The sequence below is a fragment of the Octopus bimaculoides genome, chromosome 9 (genome assembly GCF_046866305.1).
Source record: "Octopus bimaculoides isolate indiv1 chromosome 9, ASM4686630v1, whole genome shotgun sequence".
NCBI classification, from domain to species: Eukaryota; Metazoa; Mollusca; class Cephalopoda; order Octopoda; family Octopodidae; genus Octopus; species Octopus bimaculoides.
The window spans coordinates 45,458,569-45,471,571 of NC_142936.1; the positions used below are offsets into that span (position 1 = coordinate 45,458,569).

A 13,003-nucleotide genomic window follows, 5' to 3' on the forward strand; every position below is an offset into this window, starting at 1 on the left:
GACTGGCTCCTGTAGGATTTTCGAGCGAGATCGTTGCCAGTGCCCCTGGACTGGCTCTTGTGCGGGTGGCACATAAAAGACACCATTTCGAGCGTGGCCGTTTTCGTGCGGGTGACACGTAAAAGCACCCACTACACTCTCTGAGTGGTTGGCGTTAGGAAGGGCATCCAGCTGTAGAAACTCTGCCAAATCAGACTGGAGCCTGGTGTTGCCATCCGGTTTCACCAGTCCTCAGTCAAATCGTCCAACCCATGCTAGCATGGAAAGCGGACGTTAAACGATGATGATGATGATGATGATATATATATCATCATCATCATTGTTTAATGTCGACCTTCTATGATGGTATGGGTTGGATGGTTTGACAGGAGCTGGCCAGGCAGGAGCCTGCACCAGACTTCTTTGGAAGGGATTTTACAGCTGGATGCCCTTCCTAACACCAACCATCCAGCATAGAGGGCTGAGTACTTTTTACATGGCACAAGCATGGAGGAGGTCAGTGCTGGCAAGGTCTTTACAACCACTTTACAGTATGGAGTGGATGCTTTTTTACGTGGCACATATATATATATATGTATATATATATATGTATATATATATATATATATATATATATATATATATCATCATCATCATCATCATCGTTTAACGTCCGCTTTCCATGCTAGCATGGGTTGGACGATTTGACTGAGGACTGGTGAAACCGGATGGCAACACCAGGCTCCAATCTGATTTGGCAGAGTTTCTACAGCTGGATGCCCTTCCTAACGCCAACCACTCAGAGAGTGTAGTGGGTGCTTTTACGTGTCACCCGCACGAAAACGGCCACGCTCGAAATGGTGTCTTTTATGTGCCACCCGCACAAGCCAGTCCAGGGGCACTGGCAACAACTATACATCCTCAATGTGTGTGCTTTGCTAGTTCACCAGTAGGCTGAGGGAGTCACCCCCGCCCACACTGCACTAAACCGCAGCCTACCAGTGAACTAGAAAAGCACATACATTGACTATGCGTGTTTGATAATGTTTATGTGTGTAAATATATGGGATCTTTCTGATTTGGTGGGCGCCACTTTTTATTTATGTTTTATTTAGTTTGTTTTCTACCGAAACACTTTAAAACTTCGTATACTTGTATATTTTGTCTTCTAGAACAGAGAAAAAATTTTATATTCGAACTTATTTCATGTTAAAAGTTGTCGTATTTCAGTAATTTCAACCAATCACTGACATCTATTGACGTGAAAACAATTACTGCTGTGGAATGTAAACAAGACGTTCTAGCGGTGTAATGGGATCTTTTCCCTTAAATAAAATTAGTGCCGTTTGTCAATAACAACTATCGGCCGTTATTTGTGCATTTGTACATTTGTGCACTTGTACTGATTTTAGCCTTAGGGTTTTAGGGTTAGGTTTTTAGGGTTAGGGTTTGGCAAAAATACTCATAACCCTAACCCTCAATAACACTAAGAGTAAAAGATGTTTTATACGACACATTCTACCAGTGTCCCAAGTTTGAAAGTGTTTCGTTAAGAAAACAAGTGGCGCCCGCCAAATCAGAAGGATCCAATATATGTATGGCCATTGCTGGTGTCACTTAATGGCACTCATGAAATTGTAATGGTAGCCTTGCCAGTATAGCATGATCTTCGAATGTTGGGCCTCATAGACGTGATGACAAGGACTGAGACCACGGCAATATGCTGTGACTGAAAAGACTTGTCAAGCCAAGTGAAATCATAGTTGTGACTATTACCAATGTCATGCAAATGACACCCGTGCCAGTGGCATGTAAAAGCATCCATTACACTCTTGGTGTGGTTGGCATTAGGAGGGCCATCCAGCTGTAGAAACCATACTAAATCAGACTGGAACCTGGTGCAGCTCTCTGGCTTACCAGTTCCAGTCAAACTGTCTAACCCATGCCAGGATGGAAAGCAGACATTAAATGATGATGATGTGTCTATGTGTGTGTGTATATCACTTTGTCTTGATATTGCGTGATAACACTGTCATTCATTTCCAATATTTTGTGAGAATATATCTGGCCAATGAAATATATCACCTTGCTTAGAAACATGTAGGGCATTCAGCCATAGAAAGTCTGTCTCGATGAACTCTGTCTGACCCATGCAAGCATAGAAAAGTGGGTGGTAAAGTGAGGAGGATGATAATGATGACACACACAGACATACACACACAAACAGGCTTTGCACAATCTCCATCAACCAAATTTACTCACAAAGCATGGGTTGGCTCAAAACTATAATAGAAATCACTTGCTTAACGTAATGTGCATGGCTGAATTAGAAACACCTGACTGCAAAGCAAATTTATTACCCACAAAACCATACAAGCGTTTGCATGTGAATGCGTGGGGGTGAAAGAGAGAGAGAGAAGAATTTATGAGCGAACAAGAAATATTTATTTAAACTTTATTCACACTATCTTCACATATTGATCTTTTGTGAAAGTGGTTACAAATAATTCCACATCACATCAGCTAATCAACAACAATTAAAAAAAAAAAAAATTCTCAATATTTTCGCTACAGATATTCCCCCCTTATAAAAGCATGTTTTGAAACTGGCACTTACCTGAAAACCACGCTCAAAAAAGTAGCCAGGCTTGTAAGTATCCCTGAAAAACAAAAGATAAAAATAACAGTAATGATTTCAAATTTTGGCATAAGGTGAGCAGTTTCAAGGGGGTTGGATAAGTCACTTACATTGATTCCAGTGATCAACTGGTACTTATTTTATTGACACCAAAAGGATGAAAGGCAAAGCCAACTTAAATGACATTTGAACTCAGAACATAAAGTTAGACGAAACGCTGCTAAGCATTTTGCCCAGCATACAAACATTTCCACCAGTTCACCACCTTAATAATAATAATAATAATCAGAGAAATCCAAAAGTACTACCCACGTCCTTAGAAAAACCCTATCAATTTAAATGCCAGTGTTGTATTACATGAAGTTATTTTGTTATTGCCCCTACAACTTCCCCTCCCCAGGCTTTCAGTCATACTATAACATCTCCTATCCTTCACTTGCCCTAGGACACTAGTCATGTCTTGGCAAATGGTTGTAACAAACATGCAGATTAAAAGTAAATAATAATAATAATAATAATAATAATAATAATAATGATTTCAAATTTTGGCACAAGGACAGCAATTTCTGAGAATGGGGTAAGTCAATTACATTGACCCCAGCGCTCAACTGGTACTTATTTTATCAACTGTGAAAGGATGAAAGGCAATGTCAACTTCAGTGGAATTTAAACTCAGAACATGAAGACGGATGAAATACCACTAAGCATTTTGCCCAGCATGCTAACAATTCTGCAAGTTTGCCACATTAATAATAATAATACAAACATCAACAACCTTTTCATTACAGGTTCTTAAATATACAATATTGGAGAAGCTTATTTCCAATCTAAATTACATCTCACCTCACAGCCCATACTAAATATTCTTCCTAGTCCTTACTCTCCACTTATGAAACCCACTGGAATTATAACTGTATTATCTTCTATTTGATGTTCATCAAACACATCAATCAGGCACTCTGAAAACCTCATGGATACAGGTCCTCTTCATCTATCTAATATAAAGACGAAGAGATAAACATATACAATCCTCTTAACTATGAAATAGCCCAGCTATGGAAAATGAAGAAGGTGAAGATAGTGCCAATTATTATTGGGTCTTTGGGGGACAGAATCAGAAGGCATCAAGAGGAATATAAAAGAAATTGGAACAGAGTGCTCAGTAAAACTGATATAAAAGGTTTGCCTCCTTGACACAGCCAGAATAATCAGGAAAGTATTACAAAGTTTAAAAGAACAAATAACATGTTACCGCTACACATACAAGACTCCAGGAGCTCCAAGGAAACAATGCTTTCTAATAAAGGCACAAAGTTTGAAATTTTGGGGGAGGGGATAAGTTGATTACATCGACCCCAGCATTCAACTGTAACTTATTTTATTGAAATGATGAAAGGCAAAGTTGACCTTGGTGGAACTTGAACTCAGACCATAGAGACAGATGAAATGCCACTAAGCATTTTGCTCAGCATGCTAATGATTCTGCCAGCTTGCCACCTTACTCTTTTACTTGTTTCAGTCATTTGACTGTGGCCATGCTGGAGCACCACCTTTAGTCAAGCAAATCGACCCCAGGACTTATTCTTTGAAAGCCTAGTACTTATTCTATCAGTCTCTTTTGCCGAACCGCTAAGTTACTGGGACGTAAACACACCAGCATCGGTTGTCAAGCGATGTTGGGTGGGGTGGGGGGTCACACACATACACATATACACATACATATATACGACGGGCTTCTTTCAGTTTCCGTCTACCAAATCCACTCACAAGGCTTTGGTCAGCCCGAAGCTATAGTAGAAGGCACTTGCCCAAGGTGCCACGCAGTGGGATTGAACCCAGAACCATGTGGTTCGTAAGTAAGCCACTTACCACACAGCCACTCCTACCTTAATAATAATCTTTTAATATAATAAAATGCTTAGTGTGTCCCTGTCAGTCATGCTACACACCATAGGGAAAAAATAGTAAAACAACAAAGTGGGAGTGTGTGGCAGAGTGAGATGCTAATGCAGGCGGACAACACGTAAAGGATCCTGGTCCCAAGACACTAGAGAAAGAAGAGTAAAACAACAAATGGAGAGGTAGTGAGTGAGAGTCAGTATTTAAATGAAATTAAATTTTTATCATAAATTAAATTTAGCAATTTCATACACATACACACACACACATGGTCACACAGAAGCACACACACTCACACAAAGAGGCATTACATACATCTAAAATGATTTCATCAATCCAAAAAATGTAAACAAACATGCACATGCACACACATTCATTTGTATGCCCATGCATAGATGTACATAGATAGGTATTCGTATGAGTATATACAAGAGAAGGAGAAAGATATGTTTATAAAATAAGTATATGTGGGCATGTGTGTATGTATCTCTCTTTCTCTCTCTCTCTCTCTCTCTCTATATATATATATATATATATATATATGTGTACCTAACTATTTATCTCTCTCTATATAAATGTATACATATATACATGTATGTATATATATATATATATATATATATATATATATATATATATATATATAAAAGATAATAAGAGTGAAAAAACTACAGAAGGCTTGTGTTACATGGTTAAAGTATATATTTAAATTATGTCAGAAAAATGTTATAAAATCTTTTTGGTATATAAACATTGTATTTTGATATATATATACTTTGTGGTAGTGTATATAATATATAAATAGGAGCAGGAGTGGCAGTGGTAAGAAGCTTGCTTCCCAACCACATGGTTCCGGGTTCAGTCCCACTGCATGACACCTTGGGTAAGTGTCTTCTACTATAGCCTCGGGCCGAACAAAGCCTTGTGAGTGGATTTGGTAGACGGAAACTGAAAGAAGGCGGCGAGCTGGCAGAAACGTTAGCACGCCGGGAGAAATGCTTAGCAGTATTTCATCTGCTGTTAGGTTCTGAGTTCAAATTCCGCCAAGGTTGACTTTGCCTTTCATCCTTTCGAGGTCGATAAATTAAGTATCAGTTACGCACTGGGGTCGATGTAATCGACTCAATCCCTTTGTCTGTCCGTGTTTGTCCCCTCCATGTTTAGCCCCTTGTGGGCAATAAAGAAATAAGAAACTGAAAGAAGCCTGTCATGTGCGTGCGTGTATGTATGTATGTATGTATGTATGTATTTGTGTGTCTGTGTTCATTCCCCCACCATTGCTTCACAACCAATGTTGCTGTGTTTATATCCCGGCAACTTAGCGGTTCAGCAAAAGAGACCGATAGAATAAGTTCTAGGCTTACAAAGAATACATCCTAGGGTTGATTTGTTTGACTAAAGGCGGTGCCAACATGGCTGCAGTCAAATGACTGAAACAAGTAAAAGAGATATAGATAGATAGATGTGTGTGTATGTATATATGTATGTGTATATATACATGTACATACATGTGTGTGTGTGTGTGTGTGTTTATATATATGCTTATATGTATTTATATATACATGAGTATGTGTGTGTATACACAAACATACATTATGTGGCTATTTTCAACCAAGACGTTACATCTTATTCTTCAAGTGCTTCAATTTTGTGTATGTACATATATTTACTAGATTTTTGGCAGTTAATAGTTTTCCCCATTGTGTTGATGTGCTATTTTCTATCATTAATAAAACTGTTGGCATTTTTGCCAACATGGGTATACTAGTAATAATAATAATAATAATAATACTTTCTAGTAAAGGCACAAAGCCTGAAACTTTAGCAGAGGGGATAAGTCAATTACACCGACCCCAGTATTTCCCTGGTACTTAATTTATCAACCCCAAAAGGATGAAAGATGAAGTTGAACTCAGAACATAAAGGCAGACGAAATGCCTCTAATAAAAACAACAATAATAAAAGGTTTCTTCTCTTTGCCTTCCAATTTCACATTTTGTAATCAATCAGTTCCCATTTTCCATTTACAACAATAGAACCTCATTATTTTAACATTGCTCACATATTTCCTTGCTCCAGTGTCATCGCAGCTAAGAGATCCGGTATCCTAAGATCTGATCACACCACTTCTTCCCATACTTTCTTTGCTTTTCCTGGGCCTTAGGTACCTTCCACGGTCAGCACACCACACCTTTATTCACTCAGTACTTCACACCATATATCTATATGAGTAAAGAAATTCTATGTTGACTCTATGAAATCACCTCATGTTGAAATTAAAGGTAATGTATAAATAATGAAATATTAGCGCCAAGCAGTGTTAAAGCATAACCAAAGTTTAGGTTAGTTAAAATATGTTTGCGACATATTTCAACTGCTAAAAGCCAAATTCACAGCAATTACTGTAGAGAAAATATTTCTCTTATAGTGAAAAAAAGGTGTGAAACGTCCTATTTGTTCAGTATCGCCATCTATCAGGACTCCCAGACATCAATGTCTCAAGTTAGTTGGCTTTTATCAAAGGGAGATACCTAAAAGAGGCAACTCTAAACAAATCTTATAAAGCAATAGCTTTATGTAAAATACCGTCAACAACTGATTTGCACTGGTTGATTGCCTGATTGTGGAAAATAATGAAATATTAGCGTCAAGCAGTGTTTCAGCATAAGAAAAGTTTACGTTAGTAAAAATATGCTTGTGTCATATTTCAACTGCCAAAAGGCAAATTCATTACAGTTACCGTAGAGAAAATATTTCTCTTATGGCAAAAAGGTTTGAAAGCACCCTATTTGTTCAGTGTTATCTTGCAATGAACTGACCACACAAGTCCACTCTGTTGCAAGGGTCAGGTCTCTAATCTAAGGAAACCTTTCTTAATTTCTTGCCATTAACCAAAATGTCACTTAAAAGATGACCAAGCTTTTAAAAAAAAGAACAACCATCAAGCCAATGAACCTTTGATGTGAAATACAGTACCAGACCTTACTTGGCTTCCAGAAACCTGGAAATACTGTGCAATACCATGTAATATACTGTACCCTACTAAAAAATATATATTAGTGGCAGAGGCAGTATTAATACCAAGAGGTAATATCCCCATTTAAATATGGATGTTCTGTTAGAACAAGCTATATTGCAGTAGATACCATGAGAGAAAATCTCATATGAAATTTTGGTACAAAATTCACTCTTGTTTATATCACTAACAGAGAGATAAGTCCCTATCATATCTAATGTAGGAGTGGCTGTGTGGTAAGTAGCTTGCCTACCAACCACATGGTTCCGGGTTCAAGCCCACTGCGTGGCAACTTGGGCAAGTGTCTTCTACTATAGCCTCGGGCCGACCAAAGCCTTGTGAGTCGATTTGGTAGACGGAAACTGAAAGAAGCCCGTCGTATATATGTATATATATATATGTATGTGTGTCTGTGTTTGTCTCCCCAACATCGCTTGACAACCGATGCTGGTGTGTTTACTTCTCCGTAACTTAGCGGTTCAGCAAAAGGAAACCGATAGAATAAGTACTAGGCTTACAAAGAATAAGTCCTGGGTTCGATTTGCTCGACTAAAGGCAGTGCTCCAGCATGGCCACAGTCAAATGACTGAAACAAGTAAAAGAGTAAAAAGAGAGTGCTGAAACCATCAGATCACATGACCAAGAAAGGTCAAAATCACGTGATCTGGTGGCCTTGGTGCTGGAGATGGCAGGGATTTATCTCCCCACAAGTGATACAAACAAGAGTGCATTTTACACCAAAAGCCAATATGAGAGCAGAACATCCACATTTAAGTGGAGATAAATACTGTACCCTGTATTGAGTAAACTGACTCTGTTTTCGAAGTTGGTTAATTTGCATACAGTGCGTTAAAAAAATTATTCTAGTTTAATTTAATAACAAAGTGTGTTAGAAATTTTTCTTTTTTCAGCGGTTTGATAAAGATTAAACATACTCTATTTTGTTTTTGGATTTGGTTTGCAAGATTTTTTATATGATTTCGTGTGTTGAAGCATGTGGAAATTTTACCAGTGAGTGTGTTAAATTTTAAGGCACAATAAGAAAATGACTCTCCCCAGACACAACAAAACATACTCTACTTTAGAATTAAATACACCTCTGGCAGAGGCCTGTTAAATAAAAATCATATTCTTTACTCTCTTCATTTATCATCCTATAAACATTATAGTGTATGCATGGTACAATATGATATATTTTAAGAATTTTAAATGGATTACTAAATATCAAACAGACCCTGCTTTAAAAGTGTAATAATTTGAATGTTAAATACAATTTAGTTTTTTACTTTTCATAGTTTATTTTATATAATAAATATATTAATATACTAGCTGCACTCCATGTGGATTTTTTTAGCTAGCTCCTGTGGGGGTGTGAATTGGGCCCATGACCCAAAACTAAAGAGAGCTTAATACCATAACTATAATACATTTATAACAACTATATGCCCTGGTGGTGCTTGATCAGAGGTTAAGGATGGATGAAAATTAATTCTGTAATGCAATCATTCTATTGTTCCAGTCCCAAGTTGAATTCCAACTATTGGCCAATTTGTCCCAAAGTTCTCAATGTAAAATTAATAAAGCAAATATCAATTATCTCCCTCTTGATCTCTGACATCATCTGACAAATGCCAAGCTTTACCTGCTAGAAATAGCAGCTCAAATGCTTTTAAGTCATATCCCAATGCTGGATGTTCAAGAACCAAATGAAGGGCAGATTTTCAACCCCGGGATCATCTTGGTTCCAAACAGGTGTAATATGGCTATGTGGAGCAAATGTAGATTGAGATACAGGGGTCCAAGATGGACAGACAGAATTTCACTTTTATTATTATAGAATTAGGTTATCTCACCCTCTCCTTCTTTCTCTCTCTCTGGCAAGGTAACCATGTACCTCCTCTACAGCAAGACACTTATTTCCTTCTCTCTGTCACTCTAACCTTTCATCATCTGGCACAAGATCACCTCCTCTCAAAGATTCTTTGTCTTGCAAATTACTTGGTGACCCTGCCAGTGCTGGTGCCACGTAAAAAGCATCCAGTCCACACTGTAAAGTGGTTGGAATTAGGAAGGGCATCCAGCTGTAAAAACCATGCCAAAACTGACCTCGCCTGTGCTGGTGCCATGTAAAAAGCACTCAGTCCACTCTGATGGGTGGATGGTGTTAGGAAGGGCATCCAGCTGTAAAAACTGTGCCAAAACAGACATAGGAATCTGGTGCAGAAATCTGGGACTCTTCTGGTCCGAAGCTTGCTGGATAATTGGTTTGGTTCTCTAATTAAAAAAAGAAAATACAGCTGTCATGTGCAAGTGAGTTTGAGTTGGTAGCACATAGCATGCTTTCACTAATTGTTTCCAGGGCTTATGAAGTCATAGAAAGACACAGGCACTCTCCTTCTGTCCTCCTGCTCTTTGACTCATTGGAACAGAGAAGTTGTGACAGTAGGTGGGAGAGAGGGCAGCACCAGTACTTCGCTGATACTCATTTTCAGCTGAGTAGATTGGAACAACATGAAATGTGCCTGTTCTTCTCATCAGGAGAGCCAAGTTGCACAAGAAATAGTCTCTCCCAGAATTCTTGCTGAACAAAATACATTTCTATTAGATTTGTTCCTATTTCACATATTGCATAATAATTTAGAATTACAAAAAATATGTAAATTAAAGCATGAAGATAGTATTTTTATAAGTCACAAAATATTGATTATCAATAAAGTCTCAAAAGCTCCACACAAACATTCCATTTCAGGTATGTATCTGCATTGCAATAAAAAATATTGCAAATTAATTTCATACAAAATGTACAATATAACTTGGTTAAACAAAAAAAATATTTCTACAAATTCAAGTAGGCAACGTCGGGTATCACTGAAAATACACACACACAGTGTTTGGGTTAAATCTGACGATTTCTTTATGTCTCCTTTTTTCAAGAACAGCTTGGTGTATTGGTGAACAGTCAACGGCGTTGGAGAAAATAACGATTAAAAGTTGTAGTTAAGAAAAAGTTAGCTGACATGGAGGACTGGAAGCCAGCTAAATATTGGAAAAGAGTTACCTGTATCATGATGATTTGCGCCAGGTATCAAAACGCTGACATTACGAAAGCTGCTCAATGTTCTGTGAACACCGTAAAGGTTATAAGACGTGACGCAAACGGCTACAACGGAGACGACAAAGCCGTGGCCAGCAGGAAGGGACATGGCAAGTATTCTAACTGTGCCTGCACGACGGAATTTATCTTCAAATCTTTGAATAGGACCTTAAGCGCAATTCAGACGGCTATGTGAAACCGTTGGTGATGGTTGCTGCTGGAAGGCCATATGTGTGACAGCAAGATTCAGCTCCTTGTCATACTTCCAGCAAGAATAAGTGATTGCAGAACTTCTTCCCTAACCCCAATATCTGCTCGTAGTCTCCCCAATTATAATCCCATGGATTACTATGTGTGGAGCACGGTTGAGAAAAACACCAAACAGCTATGCCTGTAGCACCAAGGCCGAGCTGGTGACCAAGATCAAGGAAGTATTCCATCTTCCCAGTGATACAGTGAGGAACGCATGCTCCAGGTTCCGGAATCGTCTTGAGGTCGTGGTGAAAGCCCAGAGCAGCTACATTGAGTAAACTGTTATCTCCCAGTCATAACCTAATTGATATTTCTTGATCTTTTTAAATATACTTTTATATTCAGATAGGATATTATGTTTTCTTTTTGTTTTTAAGCTGTCAAATTTAGTCCGAACATGTACACAAATACACATCATGCATATATGTACAAATGGCGGCAAAGATATTGGAAAGAAGTCGGTGATGTTTAGATGCCTATCAGCCCCTAATAGAGTAGGTCCTATGATTAAAAATATCTCAACTGGAACTACCTCCTTTTTAGTCAGCCTTTATTGAACTAAATTGTATCGCCTCTTTCTGTGAGGAGGTAGGGTGTAATTTGCAGGTGATTTGGCTGTTATTTCTCGTAGGTCTGGCATAGCTACTCCTTTTTTAAAGAGCATGTTCACATCCAGCTTTTCTCTGACGAAGCGACTTAAAATCAAAGGCGTGCCACCCGAGACTAGTTCGTCATGTAAAGAGTACCCAAGACTATATCATCTATTTAAGACGACAGGGTGCGATTTGAAATACCAGCAGAATCTGGTATTTCTAGCGGATGGAGCGATCATGTAGATATCTTCTAATTGGTTAATGCCGTGTAGACCTATAGAAGATGCAAAATATGTTGGGGGAAATTATATTTGCGTGTGTGTGTGTGTGTGTGCGTGTATCCTATGTATGTGTATCAATTTGACACATGGGCTGAACAAAGCACATACATACGTATACAGTGTAAGCTAGATATTATAATCACGGATAGTATTAACAAAATCAGTGGATCTCAAACTCAGGTTAGTTTTATAACCTGCTTAATGTGATCAACCGGGTATTGTTATCTAAATCATTTCCGTTCTAAAGTGATCACAACAAGCGGCTTCCACTTATATACCTATAAATATAATATATTACATAGTCGTTATCAAGAAAACAAATACAGGAAAACATGACGAAAACAAACATAGTGATTTCCATTGACAGTGAACTGATATTAATAACAATAATATAACAAATATAAGATGAACTTACAGCGGGAACAGAATGGAAGGGAAGCAAACCTAAAAAAAATATAATCATATACCGTTTTACGGTAGGGAGCCGAATCCGGAAGTCGGTGCACTACGTTCAGAACCGAAACCGGAAGTCGGTCTCATCACCTTCTGTATCGTAGCTGAAAGTCGATTTTGTCGTGTTCCGAACCGAAACCGGAAGTCGGTGCTGTTATGATCTGCGTTCAATAGCGCTGCTAGAATAGAGTCACGTGACAATTGACTCCATTCTTTAAGAGGTAATTATATCTTACTGAACAAAGAGCCTATTGTTTATTGTTGAGTAAATTGTCTTAGAAATAAAGAACAGAGATTAATTACTCAAAAACACCATCTGCATAAAAGAAACAACAGTTAAGTGTCTACATTACTTATTATCGTGGACCTAAAAAATGTAATTAGAAATACCTACGACTGCATCCAATTGACTGGGCCTTTTCAGAGTCAGAAAATGATTTAGCCCACAACTATTAACGACATATTACAAAGTTCAGGTGAGGAACCACAATGGAATATTGCTCCTACATTTTGAACAGTACTGCTGTTGCACACATGGCATCTAGAAAAGGCTTATCTGACAGATGGACACAGTCCAGCCTCTAGCCCACAAGCAGGCTTTCCCATCTCTCTTCCTTTTCTGTTGCTACTGTAATAGCCCCTGTTCCTCAGATCTGGCTGGGTTTCATACTACCTCAACTTAGGTATTCTTGATCCACGAATCTTTCCTCCTCCCATCACCCTCATTGTATCCAGGCATTCACTCCCACTCCTCAAGCCCTACACTAATCACTACAACCAGTTCTTCTCTACCAGAAT

At 38.3% G+C, this 13,003-nt stretch overlaps 1 protein-coding gene across 13 annotated transcripts in view; it reads right to left on the reverse strand.

Moving 5' to 3' along the window:
- The window catches only part of LOC106877491 (cyclin-dependent kinase 2-associated protein 2), a 38,668-nt gene extending 26,348 nt beyond the window's left edge, over positions 1-12,320 (reverse strand). For 2 of the 13 annotated variants that reach the window (XM_014926407.3, XM_089357501.1), the window contains exons 1-3: positions 12,168-12,313; positions 6,579-6,738; positions 2,597-2,639 (exon numbers count right to left, since the gene is read on the reverse strand). In XM_014926407.3, coding sequence (XP_014781893.1) covers positions 2,597-2,639; positions 6,579-6,601 — 66 coding nt within the window. In that variant the 5' untranslated portion in view covers positions 6,602-6,738; positions 12,168-12,313. Of the gene's footprint in view, positions 1-2,596; positions 2,640-6,578; positions 6,739-9,385; positions 9,550-9,638; positions 9,807-10,590; positions 11,777-12,167 lie in introns of those variants that run through there. The other 11 variants (XM_052970669.2, XM_014926406.3, XM_089357502.1 and 8 more) reach the window with 11 other exon arrangements.
- Positions 12,321-13,003: the final 683 nt, after the last annotated feature.